Below are 20,044 nucleotides of genomic sequence, written 5' to 3' on the forward strand. Positions count from 1 at the left end.
TTGTTTATTTTCTCTGATATTTGATGTTCATGGTTCATTTGCAACCTAGTTGTATGAATCATGTATTTACTTGTTATAGACTGCACCATTTATATATATTTTGATTATTATGTATATATTTTCTTTTTTATTAATTATATATGGATTTTTTTTATTGATATATATTTTTTATATATTGTAACCACATGGCTCAAGGCTTGCAACAAAAAGGGAGGCCACACACAGATCTTTGATCCAAAAACAGTAACCTTCCTCCTGTGTTAGCTTTCTGTTACCATCTCTTATGTTAACGGGTCAGTTTGCATATCATATAAATAAATAAATAAAAGGTTGTTGTGTTACCACTATTACTGAGGGGTATTGGAACACATCTCTTAATTAAATACATTTGTTGTATTTATTTATTTTTATTTTAATATTATTAACTATAGTAACATCTATGGTGTTGCGTGTATGGTATTTACTTCAAGAAAAAGGCTAAAAAGGCTTTTTTCAACAATATAACTTTAATACAAACACAAAATGAAAAGCAGAACAAGTCACAACACAACATATAGATTTGCAAGGTCAAACAAACAACAAATCAAGCAAATCAAACCAATAGAAATCAATTACTAGTTCCAAAACTAATGGCGCTGATGGCGTGGATGATGTGCTAAGTGAGCTCTGCAGCTGTCTGACCAAGGCTGCAGCATCTGGGTCTCGGGGCTCCTGTTCCCTTCGCTCAATATGTGGCTTGACAAGAAACATTCTCTGATTGCTTTTTTTGGTTGAGTTCCACCTGGATGTAGGTCCACAACACAAATGCATTACATGCAGACACATCAAGGATGTTGTAGAACACAACCATTGGCCATCTCCTGGTCATTTGCTGTAGGTGGCAGTCCGCTTGTCCACTCATTTGTTTTTGTTATAGTCGAGGATAATTGTGTGCTTTTTGTCACTTCCTGATGACACAGCTGCATCTTTGTGAAGAGTAGACATAATTATCAGATTCAGTTTTTTTTGTGGACAATATGAGACAACAGTGGTGGTGTCTGTGCCATGTTTGTGCCCACCATGGTAAAGTTATTGTCCAAGGTCATAGCTGGTAAAGAAATTGTCACAAGTGATATTGTGACCCTGCAGTCCAGTAGTCATATCGAGGACCACATGTTTTTTTCTCAGGGATGCCACTCGCAGCTTTGTACATCTGTAGATTCCAGGCATAGCTGGTTTTTGCATCACAGGCTGCCCAGATTTCTATGCCATACTTCCCTGGCTTACAGGGTATGCATTGCCGGAAGGGGCATTTTCATCCACTGTCACCTCTGGCCCTGGTTTGAACATCAGTGGAAGGAGCTGCAGCCATCTGCCCTGTTACATTCCCCGACTGAAGTCTAGGGGAGACGGGGAGCAACTGTTACCCTAGGGACAATAACTCACAGGCAACGAAGGTATAAACAAAAAAGGTGATTTATTAATCAAAGGCAAAACAAGAACTACTTCCTCAAAGTGAGGAAGCGACAATACTCTGTATCACTGGCTATGGCAATAGCAATATGTACAATAGTCTGAACTATACAACGGCAGCACCCTGCCGACCACACGCAACAGCACAAACACACGTCTCTGGGCCCACTGGGTCGTCTGGCTGGCCAAACTTCTTATACACCAGCTGCTCCAATCAGCCAATTGGCCTCAGCTGTTGGCTCAACTGCAGGCAATCGGCGTCACCTGTATGGATCCTGGGGTGGAGCCAGAGAGAGAGAGAGAGAGAGAGAGCGCAGAAACGCCACACGTAACATATCCTGAAATGTACATCATGAGGTACCGAGCTCCAAAAGAACTTACCATTTTTGGACTTGAATCTTTCAGTGGGAGCAGCTTCACCACCGATAACCTCTTCATCAGACTCATCAGATGTGTCTGTGACTTCTGGATGTTACTCCACATTGTGTTCCTCTTTGGAAACCTGTTCATCTATCAGTAAGCTGCTCTATGTCCTCTCCCTTATTTTCAACAAAAATATGATTCAGAACTTGTCACACTGAAAATCAGTATAGAGTCACCAACGTTATACTGAATTGACCTCACGTGTCTGGAGACATGCCCGTCTGTTTTGTTTTTGTGCAGGTATACTGGATAAAAAGGCAAAATGAGAATCTCCTTAAGCTCACATGATTGGGATAGGAGCTGGCTGTCAGTGCACTTATGATTTCAGTTTTGGCTCTAATTATTGCTTTATAATCTTATTATTATAACTGGGTCGACCCTAACAACACAAAGGTCATCATTTCAACCAGAGAATTTTATAATTTAGTGAAAACAAATGTTTTTGTTTTATTTTGTTGAAATAGAGGTTCCTGACAAAGTCAAAAAGCCTTGATGCAATAAACAAAATGTACGTGGTTCTTTTATGCATTAAAACCTAAAACGGGTCGGTGCCAACCCTAACACAAGAGGAAGGCTCAAAGCTCCACAACTGCCATTAGTAAACCAAGAATGAGGCTGGTGCAGCAGGCCATGCCGAGAGAGAGCGACACTCCCAGAAGTGCTGTCTTTAATGCCTTCTTGGAGGCTCCAATCAACAGGTCCTAGCTCTTCCCACCAGGAAGCCAACGTACAGCCGGAAAACAGCCAGCAGAATCGGAGGGTCGTCACAATATTTATTTAAAAAAAGATTTATACATATTTTATGATTATTTATATACATACATTTTGTATTATTTATATATGTATATATATGTTTTATATATCTTTTTTAATTTATTATATATATATTTGATTATGTGCATTTTCCGGGACTGAAAAATGTGAGGTCCTCTCCAAAGAGTGTCATTGGATCAGATAAAAATATACATGTGAACTACTGCTCTTAGCAATCCTTCTATTGCTGTGGCTTTTATTTTGACAGACTCGTACTTCCGGGTCTCCTGCCTTGCTTTACGTCTGTCTTCGAAGGAAGAAGGGGTTGGCAGTTCAATCCCCGGCCTAGCCGATGTGTCCTTGAGCAAGACACTTAACCCTGTAGCTGTGTCTACGGTGTATAATGTAACATGTGAAGTGTCTTTGAGTATCTTCAAAAGTGCTATATAAATTAAATGGATTAATGTTGTTAACTTGCAACAATGCTTCCTCCACGTGCTGACACACTTTCAAGGTTCTGAATTCAATTATTATCCTGTGTTTTTCATTTGATACCAGAAGCCAAAATGGCTTTCACTGTCCAAAGAATTTAACTAAATGTAGTTCTAATGTAGTTTTTAAAAGTAGAATATTAGGTAATTAACCAACATGTAAATTAGGGTTATAAAAAGTCATAATTATTATTAGCTTATTAGCCTTCTCCCATGATGGCTGTTATTATAAGACAACAACGTGTATGTACTATATCTGTGTGAATGTTTGTGAACACAGGAAACCCCATCCGCTCAAGTTGTGCATTGGAACAGCAGAGGTCTCCCTCTTCTGAGATGCAAAAGCAGCATTGGCAACACCTGCTTTTTTTAGGAGCTCAGATTGCCCCCCAGATGTTGAGCACCAGGACCACAAGACGTACTATCGCACCTTGGACTGAGACATTTACATTAACCAGGGTTTGAAATATAGGCTGCACAACGTAACCCTGTCATCAATGTCCTCAGGTGGTGAGATCAAAACAACATAAGACAAAACAGGACATTTTGCACAATATGTTAATACCAAGCATGATTTTTGTGATAATGTTCAGTTGTTATACAAAGTCTCTCAAGTGGGGTATCTTGTTATAAGCTCTGTTTTTTATTTGAATTGCTCCTTGTCCTCGACAGAGAAGGGCTACATCAACTTTTCCATGAATCTGGAGTCTGAAGATTCGGTGAGTCAGTCTCTGGAGAAAAGGTAAGTGGAACATCTGCTCATTTGCTCCTCAATACTTCAGTGTGATTTTACTACTCCTGACTCACACACCACCAATGCCCAAAAAGTGCTACGGGTGTGTTTGTCTAAGAGTGACTTTGAAATATTACAAATTCTAAAAGTATTTTAACTAAAACATGCTTTCTGCTGTTCTTTGTTGCCCCTTTGGCACCGACAACTTCTCAGCGAGTTTTGGACTCTCTGAGTTGAGCGTGTGCGTGCGTGTGTGTGTGTATATATACTGCTACGTCCTTTCCCCTCCCTTTTTTCCTTTCCTTTCCCTTTCTTTCACCCATGTTCGTGATCAGGTCTTGTTTGCCGTTTAAGTGTTTCTATATAAAAGTGTCCAGCAGGTTTTGGCTCCTTGTTTTATTGCCTGCAGTAAAACAAGAAAAAAGCATCAAGGGCAGGGAATTCAGAGGAACGGCCTAATATTTTGTGCCTTTTTGGAGCTGAAAACAAAACATTAAAGGATCACAGCTATTGGCAGTTGCTTCTAGGGTATTAAATGCAGCATGTGCTCCTTTTCTTCATAATCTAATATTCAGTTCCCCATACAAATGTCTTAGTGTTGTTGTGAAATTCAGCTCAACCTTCTTAAGCGACACACTGTTGATGTCATTGTTGTTCATGTTCTATTTTATAACCATCAGCATCATATTGGATATAAATTGTAAATTTGTAAATTTGCTATTCCCTGTTAAATAATCTCACCATAACTTGAACCCACCACATCAGCCGACTTTTGAAATGAACTTGTGTGTTCATTTGTATTTCTATGCAGCAATGACGTAACTGCATTTTCCTCAAACACTAATATATCTCTGCACAATCATTTTCAAACTATACAAATTTGGAAATGGGAAATGAAAAAGCAGTGGCGTGGTCCTTTACTGTAAATAAAGATGGGGCAGCATGATCATGCAACAAGCTAGTGAATGAATACAAGTCGTACTTGCAAGGGTCATATTTATTGCAGTTTATTGTTCACGCAAGATCAGACTTATCCTGCTATTTCAGAACATTTTTATCTTTGTTTGCTCTCAATCTTTCTGTACCTCATTTACACCCATCATAGAAACACACACACACACACACACACACACACACACACACACACACACACACACAGTAACCCCATGTCGTGACCTGAGCAGGCGTATTCCCCTGTCCAATCCCTCATAGACTTCTGCTGTTGGAAACAACACAATCTGGATACAAGACTGCAGGCTGTTTGTGTGTGTGTGTGTGTGTGTGTGTGTGTGTGTGTGTGTGTGTGTGTGTGTGTGTGTGTGTGTGTGTGCGCGTTTGTGTGTGTGTGTCTGTGTGGGTGAAACCATACAGGGTTACAGCCAGGCCACAAAGACACAGCAAGTCTGAGCGAGTGGCTTGATTGACCACGATGTCGTGAGGAGTAGAGGAGGAGGTGACACACACATCCATAGACACACACAAACACCCGCACACACTTATAATGTGTGCAACTTTGCAAAAAACGCATCCATATTTATAATCTACATTTACTCGGCTTGCTATTTATATTTGTTTGTTTCGGCCATCCCGGGTTACATTCAATGTTTTCTTCTTGAGAAGCACATTTTTTCATGAAAAACAAGAGAGAGAATTCTTTTGCCTTTATTATGACTTCCATATATAGTAATTATGACTTAACAATTTGTATTGATGAAGATAAAAGATATGAACTTTTGATTTACTCTGAAAAAAAAGACTCATATCATAAATTATCTTTTTGAAAAGTAGATAAGCCATAATTGCCAATTTTTACGTTTTATTTTTTTGTGGGTTAAACATACATTAGTGGTGCACTGGTGTGTTCTCAACAGGTGAATCTTCCAAAGTTAACGTGTCTAACGTGTATAAGATCCTACTTATTGTTCTTGGTATCTTGCATCTCTTTATCAGTTTGTTATTCACATGCAGTCTGATACCAAAAGAAGAAGAAAAATGAAGTCTGTCTCAACAAGGGAGGGGTTTCATTTGAACAATTTGGCCCTGGAAATACTGTGTGTGTGTGTGTGTGTGTGTGTGTGTGTGTGTGTGTGTGTAGGCAACGTATTTAAAGAACATTGGAAACACATGTTTGGAGCCTGATAAAAACATTTTAGGAACTGGGTAATTTGGCTTGATCTTTACACTCACACAAACTGAGGAAGTTTGACCTTCTGAGAAACAACATTTCCGTGCATAAAACACCTAGACGGGAAACACTCAAGAACTTCAATTTACACTACTTAGTTAGTTTACTTAATCTAAAAATACTTCCATAAAAGATCCATAGCACCATATAGTATACTGCACTTGCTACAATCTATGCAATGAGGTACATAATACATTTTGAGAAATGTAAAATGGCAGATATACAGTATGTACAATGTTGTGATATGCATAAGAAAACTAAATCTGTTAGGTAAGACATCATGGGGAGATACTCTTAACAAGTTTAATGAGCTGAAATGTATTTGTTTATTTTGGATGCAGAAAATACATCCTCTTGCATTAACTGGAAAGAGTTGTATGCTCCTAATACGGGGATGGGTTAATTGCAGAGGCTAAACTATCATTGCTGTGTAAATGTGCGACAGTAAAAGTTGATTTAGCAGGAAAGTGGTGAGGGAGATCTGCATCGTCCCAATGAATAAAGCTCAATCTGGATTATTTCATGTAAAATAGAATATATTCCACTCTACATAGTGGTCTTTTGTTTTGCAAAAATCTGTAAGTCTGTAAAAAGATTGCTTTAAACAAATGTTGATCTTTAATTTATTTTTTTTATATTCCTTTTTCTTAGCCTAATCTATTTTTCTTTTTGGAAGTGGTCCACCACTGAGACCTTATTGTTTGTTTTTACAGCATAAATTTAGAGGCAGGTTAATCCCAAACCTACACAGTGATCTCCATTGGCATTTAAAATGAGTGATTGCAGAGAGCTTGAGGGGACAGAAAATGTGTCCTCTTAGTATACAACTCCCTGTGAAGGCATGTTATTGATACATCATTGATTTGGCATTGTTTGCCTCGTTCACACTACAATGCTAGACTGGTGTTTTGAAACATATCCACTGTGGAGAGCGTATTTGAAAAGCTCTGTTTTTTTTAGGTGTGAAATACACTGGCTTAGTGTGGACATGGCAGAAAAAAGAGTCATAAAAAGAGAGAGCGGTGACCATCTGGCTCAGGTCAAACTCCCACAGAGGGTGATGATCACAGTAGTGTGTGTGTGTGTGTGTGTGTATGTGTGTGTGTGTGTGTGAGTGTGTGTATGAGTCCCCTGCAGTGAAAGGTGATGACCGCAGCTGTGTGTTTGACCTCAAAACTGCAGGAGTCCTCCCCCCTCCTAATCCTCTTCCTTCTCCGTGTTACCCTTTTCCTCCCTCTGCTCCTATTCTTTATCTTCCTCTTCCTCTTCCTCTACTCTCCTCTGTATTCTTTATTCCGATCCCTTGATCACTTCTCAATCAAAAACACATTCACAGGATACATAAAGTTCACTGAATACAAGCCATGCAAGCAAAAAAAGCTCTGTGTAAAGCTTAGCGGGGCAGCCATTGTGGCTTCACCGCCTCCATTACTTTGCATCAATTAGCACATCACCTCCAAGACTGCTGTGTGTGTGCTGTGGGGGGAGGGGAAGTAAAGGACTATTGTGTAAAGTCAAGAAAACAACAGAGATTTACTGTGTTGCTCAACTCAATCTGTTAAACCCAGTTTATCTGAGGGGTCAAATACAGCATCAATATTGTTGCTATGGTTACCTACAGGGTAATATCGTGGTACGTTTCCATGATAGTCCCTTTGGCTCTCTGCTTCCTGTGCGCTGGAGAATGGATGCTCTAACTAACTTGTTTTTTTTCTACTTTAACTGATGCTCTTACAATATGATCGACAAACAGTCAAACGACTTTAACATTACCAATTTCACAACGAGTACTAACCACAAATCCTCAGGTGTTTGTTCTTTGCAGAGCACTGAAAAAGTACTTTAACCCCCTCTTCCAAGTACCATGCTGGCTAATGTTTAGTCCCTTGACAAGAAGTAGAGGAACTGCCCTCTTGGATTAATTTAATGGTCATCGTCGCGACACAACCCTGTTAGATAACAAAAGATGGGGCTCTGAAATTAGCATCACACAAGCTCTCAGTAGAGGTAGAAGGTTCTTACTTTAATAGTTTAGAACTTGAGCTGTATGAGTCTTCTATTTCCCCCTAGAGGTCAGCTCTTCTAAAGCCCCTTTCCCACTGGACAAAAAACCCACAAACAGCCACTAGCGTCAGGCTTTTGTCTTTAGTGGGAAAGGTTACAATCAACATTCCTGGGTATTTGTCGGCTCCAGCTCTGATTGGCAGTGATGAAAACATGACATTTGGCTTGACACCCTAATTTTTGTCATTTCAGCCACAAATTCTGTCCACCTCCGATGATGCAGCGACCAAAAAAAAGGTTCCGTCAAAAATATTACGAGCATATACCTACTAGAGGTTAATACACATTGGACAACTGCTATACAACCCCCCCCCCCCCCCCCCCCCCCCCCTTACCCCCCCCCCGCCTTTGGGAAAGGAGATCATATCTCCATTCTCCTGCTCTAAGCATACAAGAAAAGACTGAAACTGGACAAACCAGTTCCACACAACTGTCCAGTGTTGAGTGACCACACAGTAGTCCAGTAGTCACTCTCCTGTTTGAGAATAGAGGTAGAAAAACTCATGGCAACATCATAGTGCATTGATGACACAATAAATGTACAGTCTCTCCCCAACCAAAGACCATGCCTTAATGATAACGTCCACTTTAATCTGGTTAAGTGTGATACACTGCCTATATTCCGATGACATAGACCTGGGACTTAACACCTTCTTCTGCAGCTGGGTCCTTGATCTCCTGATGATTAGGCCTCAGGTGGTGAGCATTCACAACTCAACCTCCTCCTCATTGACCCAAGGCACTGGTGTCTCAGCTGTGTGACCTATTTAATCGTAACTCCTTCGCAATACACTGCTAATGCATAATTGGAAAAACTGCAGATGAAACAGCCATCCTCATCACTTATGAGTCAGCATACAGACAGGAAGTCAAAGTCCTAGTGAGTTAGTGTTGACCTGACTATCTTCACACACTTTTACACAGGATTGAGAGCATGCTGACTGGTTGCAACTGTGGTTTGGCAGCTTTCTGCTCACAACAGCAGGGCCCTCCTGAGATTGGTCCGAACAGTGGAGCAAACCACCTTCAGGGAGCTCCCTGCCATTCAGGATACGTACCACACATAATGTCTGTGCGGAAGGCCCAAATGATGATCTTGGTCTCCTGCCACCCAGTGCAAACTGTTTACCCTGCTGCCACCTGGCAGACAGTATCAGTATCTGAGCACAGCCCTGCAGGCTGGAAGACCCTCAGGTCTAAAGGCTCCATAACATGAAGAGCTGCACTGGCTCACTTAATGATCATGTGACATTGAGTGTTTTTATGCTGCTGTTCTATTTGTATACTATAATAGCCTTAAGTATTCAAAATTGACAATTTTAACATATTAGCATCGTCATTGTGATCATGTTACGCTGACATTAGCATTCAGCTCAAAGCACAGTCTCACAGAACTGTTGTGTTTATAGCCTACTAGTTTTACCATACGACAGATACATCAATGTTGCTGTTTATGTTGCGAGATAAGTAACAAGAAATTACGGAACAGAAATGTGTTACAGGTAAATTAAAAAGTAAATGAATCCCAACAAATGCTCATAATTGAATTAATTTAAAGCTGAAAGTGGAACCCTATAGTCATTGTTTCAATTCCAATGCAATGTTCTTGAGTAGAGCACAAACAACGAAAAACACCTTCTTTCTGGCTGCACTGTGTGTGTTCCCAGCCATGAGTCTGCATAAATAGGGAGGCGATCGATCCATTGAGCTGTTTTAGCAACATAAATACAACAAGACTGACCTACATCCAGACCATGCTAACTTTGACTATATTTGATATGATTGTATTTTATTATTGCACACAAAATTGTGTATGTAAGTGTATGCATTGACTTTTTGCGCCACACTCGTATGGAGTTTTTGTCTGAGTAGTTGAGATGTCCGCCAGTGAGCTTCCTGCTGCCTGCCACCGGACCGAACACACTCTGTTGGTCCAAATAAATCGTTCTTTCATCAGTGTGTGTGTGCGTGCGTGTCTGTGTGTGTGTGTGTGTGTGTGTGTGTGTGTGTGAGAGAGTAGTCCAGTACTGTAGGCTCTCTGTGTTGCACTGACAGACACAAACCAGCTGCCTGCATTCCTCTCTCTCTGCTGACTTCTTAAGGTCGATCTCCCCTCCCCCATTCAGAGTGTCCCACACATACTTCTAAAATGCTATATATACCAGCCCATAACTCAGACACACATGAGGAAACTAGGCAAGAGGCAGCTTAATGAAGAAATGTATAGTAATTACAATCAAGCACCTTTTACAGCATGCTTTAATGTTGTCTTATTCAGGATGTGTTGCCATCTATCCTGAGTTTGAAGTAGTTTGACAAAATCATCCTCAGCGAATCCGATGCCTTTTCCCACTATGTTTCATTACGTTAGCTTCAGTTGTCTGGTCTATTTCTGCTTTTCTCCATTGGTGTTGCCATGACTACCTGCTGGGTGGGTATAGTCTCACCTTGATAGTTAGTAATCTTCTCTTGGTTACCCTTGAGTTTTTGGTTGGGGTGTGATTGTACATTAATTTTCGGATTAAACCGTTTGTGACAAAGTTGTTAGCCGGCAATTTCCTATTTATAGATCAAGCCGATATGGAGCAACATTAGCATGCAATTGGAGTTGTTTGTGTCCACAGGTTGAATGCAAACCCAATTAATTAATTATTCTTTCAGCTTTGTTTTGCTCGTCATCATTTCCTGAAGAAAATATCTTTATCTGCTAAATGATCGACTAAGTTCACCAGCTAGTCGCTTACTTTGTCTGTCTGCTGTTTGGTGCAGTACAAGTACAAGTCTTTTTCAGAGCTTTATAACTCTAAATAGTTTCTTTCTTCGGCTCAAAAAAACACTGTGAGAGTGGTGGGAGTGAACAAAAACACTATATTATAGTGACACTGACAAAAATATTACAAATTCATAGAATTTACATAGAAATCACACACAACATATGGATAAACACATGAATTGGGCCAGCACGGTGAAACCGTTTTTAGCTCACTCCTCAAAAACACTTAACGCTGGTTAGACCAACTTGGTCAGCCAACATGTTCTGTAAGCCGTCCTCAAATTTGAAATCCTCCTCAGACCAAACAAAAAGACTTGTGTTTTCCACCTCGACTCCACATCTAAATAGTTGTTCAGTATTGGGTTTCACACGGTAGCTCACATACTTTGCATGGCGGTCCTGCCACCGGTTATCATTGAACTGAGCAGTCCAAACCATCAACATCTTTTTTGTTTTGTTTATTTCACCTTGGTCTACTGTAAATCCAGTTGTTGTTTGTGTAACACTTTTTCCCCCTCTCCAGCAGATGTCCAGCTGCAGCAGACCGCAGTCCAAACAGTGACTGACTGTCTGGAAACCTGCTGGACTTCCCACATCTGCTTGACCACTGCAGACACATAAATACGCACGCACACAAACAAACGGCTACAGTTAAACGCGATGGAGTGCGTCCATTTGACCTGGCGTGGCGACTAACTGCTGTGTTTTACACCACAGGGAGAAAACACCAGCGTGTGAGTGAGAGAGATCAAAGTAATTTCCAGCCCCTTTAAAACACCATCACTGTGCCTCCATTATTAATGTACATTTGAACCAAGTGCATGTGTTTACATGTCTGTGCCATTTTCCCCGATTGTAGCTATAATAAAAATATCATAATGTACATGGGATATGTACACTAGAGGCCTTACAGCCCCCTCAGAAACTATCCGTCCACCCACCCAGCCACCTTAACCGCTTCCTTCGCGTCTACCACACTGGCTGTGACATTCAGATGGAGATTTGTCCAATATCAGTGGGAAATCAGTGTACTAAAACTTTCTTAATCAATAGCTTTAATAGCTGGAGTCTTTAATTATTACATTGCTGCCCATCAGCTCCTTATACCGAGGCTTAATCCAACCTGTGAAACCAATACTCTCATCAGAGGCAGTAGTAACCAGCGAATTGGACTCCTCCCTCAGTTTGATAGTTGAGCTATATCAAGCTCCCAGCTATAGTCGCTGTGTGTTTGTCATTTAGCGCATACGGATGTAATTATAGTGCCTTTTCTTAGCATACTTTGACAGAGGCCAAAGATCTGACCCCCACTACAGCTGTGTGTCTCTATAAAGCTTACAGTCTGGAAAGTGAACAAACTGTTCACAACCAGACACCACACTGAAAATATTTCCGGGCAGACCAACTTCCTTTGCTTATGCTCATCAATACAATCTGCTTTTCAGTAATCAGCGTGTTGCCTGTTGTGATGAGATTGAGGTCAGTGTGCATATGAGAAGCACAGTTTGGGTAGATGAAAAAGAAAAAGCTGCCAATAAGGTTTTAGACTGATTTTGTTTACAAAATCACTCTTGGACAACAGGCCGGTATCTGTCTGCATTTTTTGTACTTGCCACTTAAAGCTTCAGTAAGAAATTCCCTTTAAATGATTTAGTAAAATAATATATATATGTTAAGAAAAAAAAGAAGAGAAATTAAAGAAGGAAATTCATATAAGTGCAAGGTGGATAATGGTGAGTACTTAACATTAATCCAAACGCACGGGAGTACATACAATAGTTTAATCTAGTTTTAAAGTTACATAAAAGCAGCGACAACAAGAATCACTATTTTTATAACAATGCATCAAATGACAATGTGAAAACATTGTGTAATGGGAAAGAGAAAGCCCGCAGTGATGAACCAACAGAGAATTATGGGGCATTATAAATTATTGTTATACATTTCAGATCATTGTTGCTGCCCAGCTCACAACGTTAGTCTCCTATTTGTACTTGTGAAGAGAATATTTATGGGATTGTATTGCTGAACAAGAGAAAGTAGTCCCCGTCCCATAGGACCTGCTTAGAAAGTCCAACCCACTTTTCTAGAGTTTTTAGTTGTTTTCTGGTTAACCGTGTCACAGGCAGAACAAGGGGTTTTGGCTGAATTAGTTTCTAGATCAATATCAATCTGGGGTGGGTCAGAAATCCAGATTGGCCTACTTGCCTATTTTAATCTAACTTGCCTTCTTTTTTTATAGGCCATTTTACAGCAGGGAACTCTACTAACTTTTCCTTTTGGTTCAGCTTCTCTTTCTTCCCCTGCCCTCTTCGACCATCTCTCTTCTTCCTGTCCCTTCCCCCACCCAACCCTACCCCCACCCTCTTTTATCCCATTCGGGGTAGAAACACACCAAATGCAGCAAGGCCACCAGGAACCCTTCTCCACCTCCCACACTTAGTTGCCTGTGGGCAGATTGATCATGCTGTCAATCCAATTTACTGCTGCTTTGACTGTTGTTGCTGTTGATTCGCACAATGATACAGATCAATGCAGGAGCCGCATCTCATTGTGTGCAATGAAACCCTTTAGCAGTAAACAGCAACAGGTTCTTGCGGTGCTTGCTGTGGTCGAGTGGTTACGACGCAGGAATCCATTTAGTTTTTTTTCATGGTTTGCTCACTGCGCTGCAATGTGTTTACATGTCCTGCACACAGTGAGTGACTGTGTGTGGAGATTCTATGAAGAGATGGAGAGAACTCAACTTCGCAGCTGCACTAAAATAGTGTTGATTGGCAAAAAGCTTTAAACTTAAACAGATCATCTTGACAAAAGTAACAGTACATTTATCCTATCCTACATTAGCAGAAAAAGAAAAAAAAATTCTAACATTTTTAGCTGCATTAAAAATGACATCAAATTTAAGCAGTAGAACTATTCCGTTCCAGAAACAAATAAGAAAGAAAGAATTTGACAGTTGAGATATGTGTTAAAGTAGTTAGAGGCCTATTGCTGTTTAGGATTTACATCCTTTAAAAATATTGGTTTCATAAATTAAAAAAAAATTATTTTATGTTGTCATCAATGAAATATAAGTACTGAAAAGCCACTATTGTCATTAAAAAAAAAACGTAACCATATTCTTTTTTTTGTAACGTCTCTGTTGTAATGTAATTATTGGAACACATTTCCTTCTATAGAGAGTAAAGGCCAATCAAAAACGAGTCCTTAAGGAAAACAAAGGCCGTGATTGGCTGAGACGCGGCATTGGTTTCAAGGCGCCCTGCTCTCCGCTGGAAGGTCTTGTGAATGAAGGGGGCGCCTGGAAACCGGTGGAATCCGCACGGAGTGAGGAGAGCGAGCCTCTGGACTTCCAACCGCTCAGCATGTGAACCGACGCTCTGTGTGAAGTCAAGTCGAAAAACGATGGAAATATAAACCTTTTAAAGTTTAAAACGTGTCTCGTTTAGCGCTAGAGTAACCGCGGGGACGCGTCAGACGCTCCGGAGTAACTTGGGTTCGCGCAACTTGAAGAACATGGGACTTTAAGTTGTTTTCCACCGGTTCGGGAGTGAGAGTGGGCTGCTTGGAGTCACTTACAAAGACCATCACGAAGTCATGACACGGCGAACGTTTCACTTGGATTTATCTTCGTAAAACAGGAGGGAAAGACGGTCCACACGATTTCAGCTCGAATTACTCGGACCACAAGCGAAGTTTCGCGACATTTAATGTAGATTACTTTGCTTTTTCCGCCGTTTTCAAGTCGCTCTACTTGGATCAAAGTTTTTCCTTCCCTCCCCCCTCCTCCTCAACTATGGCGGCGGCCAGGTCCACCACTGGCTCCGTGTTGCTGCGGATCATGTGGCTGCTGTGCGGGCTGTCCTCGTCCACTTCTGCTCAAAATTACAACAGCGAGAGTGGAATATCGGTCCCAGAACACGGGTTCTGCCAGCCCATCTCCATCCCGCTTTGCACCGACATCGCCTACAACCAGACCATCATGCCGAACCTCCTGGGCCACACGAACCAGGAGGACGCCGGACTCGAAGTGCACCAGTTCTACCCTCTGGTGAAGGTGCAGTGCTCCGCAGATCTCAAGTTCTTCCTGTGCTCCATGTACGCGCCCGTCTGCACGGTGCTGGAGCAGGCCATCCCCCCATGTCGGTCCCTGTGCGAGCGCGCCCGCCAGGGGTGTGAAGCCCTCATGAATAAATTCGGCTTCCAGTGGCCGGAGCGGCTCCGCTGCGAGGCTTTCCCCGTCCACGGAGCCGGCGAGATCTGCGTCGGCCAGAACACATCCGAACCTAGCAGCCCGTCCTCCTCTTCCCCAAACTCGCCCGACCTTGTTACCCTACCGACAAACATAGGCCGACCCAACCAACGCCCGCCCCAAAACAACCAGTACCACCAGTTCTCGTGCCCTCTGCAGCTGGAAGTGCCGCCCTACCTGGGTTACCGGTTTATGGGGGTCAACGACTGCGGGGCTCCATGTGAGCCCACCAAACCAACCGGCATTATGTATTTCCGGGAGGATGAGGTAAAATTCGGCCGGCTGTGGGTCGGGATCTGGTCCATCTTGTGCTGTGTGAGCACCTTATTCACAGTGCTCACCTACCTCGTAGACATGCGGCGGTTCAGGTACCCGGAGAGGCCCATCATCTTCTTATCCGGGTGTTACTTCATGGTGGCGGTGGCCTACGCAGCTGGGTTTTTCCTGGAGGACAAAGTTGTTTGTGTGGATAAATTCAAGGATGACGGCTACAGAACAGTGGCCCAGGGGACCAAGAAGGAGGGCTGCACCATCCTCTTCATGGTCTTGTACTTTTTTGGCATGGCCAGCTCCATCTGGTGGGTGATTTTGTCCCTGACGTGGTTCCTCTCCGCCGGGATGAAATGGGGCCATGAGGCGATCGAAGCCAACTCCCAGTACTTCCACCTGGCCGCGTGGGCCGTCCCGGCCATTAAGACCATCACCATCCTCGCCATGGGCCGGGTGGACGGCGACGTGCTGACCGGTGTGTGTTTCGTCGGGATCTTTAACGTGGACGCGCTCCGCGGCTTCGTCCTGGCGCCGCTTTTTGTCTACCTGTTCATCGGCACGTCCTTCCTCCTGGCCGGCTTCGTGTCCCTGTTCCGGATCCGCACCATCATGAAGCACGACGGCACCAAGACGGAGAAGCTGGAGAAGCTGATGGTGCGGATCGGGGTGTTCAGCGTGCTCTACACGGTGCCGGCCACCATCGTGATCGCCTGTTACTTCTACGAGCAGGCCTTCAGGGAGCACTGGCAGCGGACCTGGCACATGCAGACCTGCAAGCGGTTCGCCGTACCCTGCCCGGTCCATAACTTCGCCCCCATGACCCCGGACTTCACCGTGTTCATGATAAAATACCTGATGACCATGATAGTCGGGATCACCTCGGGTTTCTGGGTCTGGTCCGGGAAGACTCTCCAGTCATGGCGGCGGTTCTACAAGCGCCTCAGCAACGGCAACCACGGAGAGACGACGGTGTAAAGTTTGGAGGAGGCAAACAAGGCGCCACGCTACGATTTTTGGATATAATAAGCATGTAAATGAGGTCAAATAGCTTTCATTTTTAATACTATTTTTGGACTTTTTTTTTTCTTCTTTTCTTCAGGTTGTGACTTTTTGTCACATAACCAAACTTTGATCTATATTCGATAGAAGTTGGATGATTATTTACTTCTGTTTTGTCATCAGACAGCACACTCCTGGCTTTTGCATCTTTTGGATTATGAACTGGTTTAAATGGCCCTACTGGTCCCTGGACTGTATTGCGTGACTGATGAGGTTACTTTTGATATGAAACTCCCTATTATTGATTATATCCTCAATATCACATTTTTAATGTACTTCCTGTCAACTCTGGTGATAGTTTCTCACCATAACAGAAAAGACTGATGTGTCAAGAAGTGTGGCCTTCTGTCCATGCTGCAGCGTAGAGGTCAACGGTTTGGCCCCGAGAGCCGCCGCACCCAGACTGTGAATTCATTAATTACAGATGCCTGGAGTATACATTTTAAGTCACTCTGCTTTTAGTTTGAGATTGAAATGCTTTAATATGTGTGAGAGAAATTGCAGAGTACAATCTCGCCTGTTTTAGTCTGAGAAATAATCCATCAACTCATGACTTTACCTGTCATGTGGCTGCCCATAAATCAAAACTTTTATTTCATTTTTACTTTATTTTTAAAAATGTTTCCGACTGTTGAGTATTTGCATTTGTATTGAATGTTCACTCCGAAGGTGAATGAAGTTATGTATTGGTTTGCACAGCTGTCCTAATGGTTAAAAGTGTTAAAATGACAGATTCAAAGAGTTAAAGAGACCACACACACACACACACACACACACACACACAGGCCTCCACTTTCTGCAATGAAGACACAACAGCTCATTGTTTGTCTCTGTGTGTGGTCTCTCAACTGTTGGATTCCTCCATCAAAAAGACTTTTAAGCTTTTAAGACATCCGAAGCACCATTTCAAGTATACAGATTTGATCCACACAGAGTGGAAATGTTCGCTCGGGATTCTGATGTTATTTTATCCCGGATAAAGATGACTGTACACATTCACGCTTGTATTCTTCCCAGTGTAACCCCCCCCCCATCCCTTATATTTTCACTTGAAGTGTTACACGGTTCACATGCAGACTGAACATTTAAGAGTTTTCAATGAATCATTTTATTCTAAGAGTCTGGGCTACGTTACAGAAGCCTTCAAACACAGATAAACTGCTTTTTTATTTTCTTTGCGTCTGGAAACAGGTCTCATGTTTGATGTTCTAAATCATGGAAATGCCGGGAAGGAGGTCAAAGGTCACAACTGTGTGGGAAGATTTTTTGGAGACAGAAAGAGAGCAGTGGAGACGCACTGTGCTGTGTTCAGCAGAGGTGGAGGGTACTATCTGGAACAAAATCACTGGAGACAATATAGCAATTTATTACTACAAAATTGTAAATGAAATTGAAGACCCACATTGCCAGTTTTAAAATTTCATTTAAAAATAATGATGTCCTCACTTAACAGTGCCGCATACATTATTGATAATAATGGCATCAACATAAAAAAAAGTTACCAGTGATTTAGTCCCATGAATCCTCTTTTGTATGGAGCACACTGGCTGTTTGAATTGATTCAACAGACCAGTTTATTTCTCGCCCTAAATAATAAAATCAGTCTGAAATCGTGGGGAAACCTGAGCAGAAAAGCGTGTTTTCATCCTGACTGATATAGCCGCATATGTTTGCCAGAAGGTTTTGGTTCTCGTTGTATAGCACATGTTCTCTGCATACGTCACCTGTAAATGATGAATTAAAACATTGTGCAGCAATAAGGGTGAACAACATAATGGCCTTATAGACCTGCTATTTTTGTTATGCTTAATCTCTTAAATTCTGTCCTGAATCCACACTAATACTAGATATATATATATCTATACCCTAAGTACCAATCTTATACTGTTAAAGCAGTTTGTATACAAGAACTGTCACATTTCCCATGTGAATGCACTACATACCTCAACCCTGGTTAAAGTTAGTAGGTAGTATTGAGTTAGGAAACATGTTAACACTCCTTTGTCCGTGTTTTAAGTAAATTGTGCAAAAGTATTTGTGGTGGCATGGGGCGTGGTTAAGCTCACCTGAGTGGCTCAGGGAACAGGTGCAGGGAAGAGGCTTAATTAGCCTCAGCTGCTTTGGATCAGGGGTAATGTGTCTTGCCCCTATATCAGGTGTGTTGCAGAGGAAGCATGGGACTGGCAGTGCAGGATCAAAAATAAAGATCATTGCCAAACATCACACAACATGTACTCATTCCTTGCTGCTGGGGGGTGGAAACCAGGGGGTTGTGACAGGACGTGTTACAGTGGCCCCCTGATCCAAAGCAGCTGAGGCTAATGTTCCCTGAGCCACTCCCCCGCTCCCCCCCTGCAGGTGAGCCTAACCACGCCCCATGCCACCACAGTATTCTGTGTAATTTGCCTTCAGGCAGCAAAAATCTGTTAGTGTCAATGATACCAGACCGATGTGTTTGTCTTGTACTACGTTTTCAGAAGGATTATGAGTGTGCGTGTGTTTTTTTTAAATGTTTTTTTATTTTTTATTGGAACATATGCAACCTACCAAGAAAACACAGACTCTGTTTTTAAAGGCATATTGTATTTATGGGGATACTCATTTTTGTCTTTTTCACTTGTTTTTTAATGAGATAAGCCTGTTGTATGTGTACAGTTTGAATAAAAATGATACGGTTTGTAATGCATTGATCCCTGTGGTTTGTGTGCAGCAGTGAACCTGCACATGTTGAGCTTTACAGTAGATTCCTGACCTTAGAAACCGCAGTTGACAAAACAATCACAGGAAGTAGACCTTGACATCAGATTGTTTTGTCAACATATGCATGGTATTTATTGTTAAATAACGCGCCACCTGAACATGTTTGACCCTGAATGCTTTCACCTACCATCGAAACCTTATGGCACGCTGGTGAAACAACTTTTCATTCATGGGCAGGACACACAACTTTGTAGACTTAGCGATGACACACAGGCCACATTGTGATGCTGCTTAGCAGGACGTTTGACCAAGAAGGGAACAACAAGTCCTGCAGTCCTAAATGCTATTGATAATAACTTGATACACTCCATTGCTTGCACTGTCTTCAGAATCAGATTCAGCTTCATTGGCTACGTATGTCTGCACATACAAGGAATTTGACTGCAGCTGTAATCGTAAGAGAAACAAGTAATTGGGTGTAATGTGAAAACAGCATTTTGTCAAACTCCCCTGACTTTCAGATAGAGCAACATAACAAAATAGTTTTTAAATCAGGTGATGCTGTTTACCTGCCATACATCTGTTACTTGATGAAAGTAAAGCATCTTAAATAAATATACCAGCATTGAACAAAAGGTGTTTTTGTTGTTGGTTGTTTTCAGCTGACCATCTGTAAAAAGCCCCTGCAACATATTGTATTAGTTTGCGGTGCTGCAGCATCTTCTACAGACAGTCAAACAGAAGTACACAAATGGTCAATTCTTAGGGAGAAAGAATAAATTTCCTTTGATGTTGGCTAGAGGGAAAGGTGCTGGCCTGAGAACAGAACTGATGTTTCTCTCTCATTGAGATTCTACTGAAGCAGAAGATCACTGATGTGCAACAC

General features: G+C 42.0%; 1 protein-coding gene across 1 annotated transcript; it reads left to right on the plus strand.

The window, feature by feature from the left end:
* The first annotated feature begins 14,212 nt into the window (after positions 1-14,212).
* On the plus strand, positions 14,213-19,131 carry LOC117750937 (frizzled-7-A-like). Its single transcript, XM_034562399.1, has one exon. The coding sequence runs from the start codon at positions 14,674-14,676 to the stop codon at positions 16,372-16,374; it is 1,701 nt and encodes a 566-aa protein (XP_034418290.1). The 5' UTR covers positions 14,213-14,673; the 3' UTR covers positions 16,375-19,131.
* Positions 19,132-20,044: the final 913 nt, after the last annotated feature.

This window comes from Cyclopterus lumpus, chromosome 21 (genome assembly GCF_009769545.1).
Source record: "Cyclopterus lumpus isolate fCycLum1 chromosome 21, fCycLum1.pri, whole genome shotgun sequence".
NCBI lineage: Eukaryota > Metazoa > Chordata > Actinopteri > Perciformes > Cyclopteridae > Cyclopterus > Cyclopterus lumpus.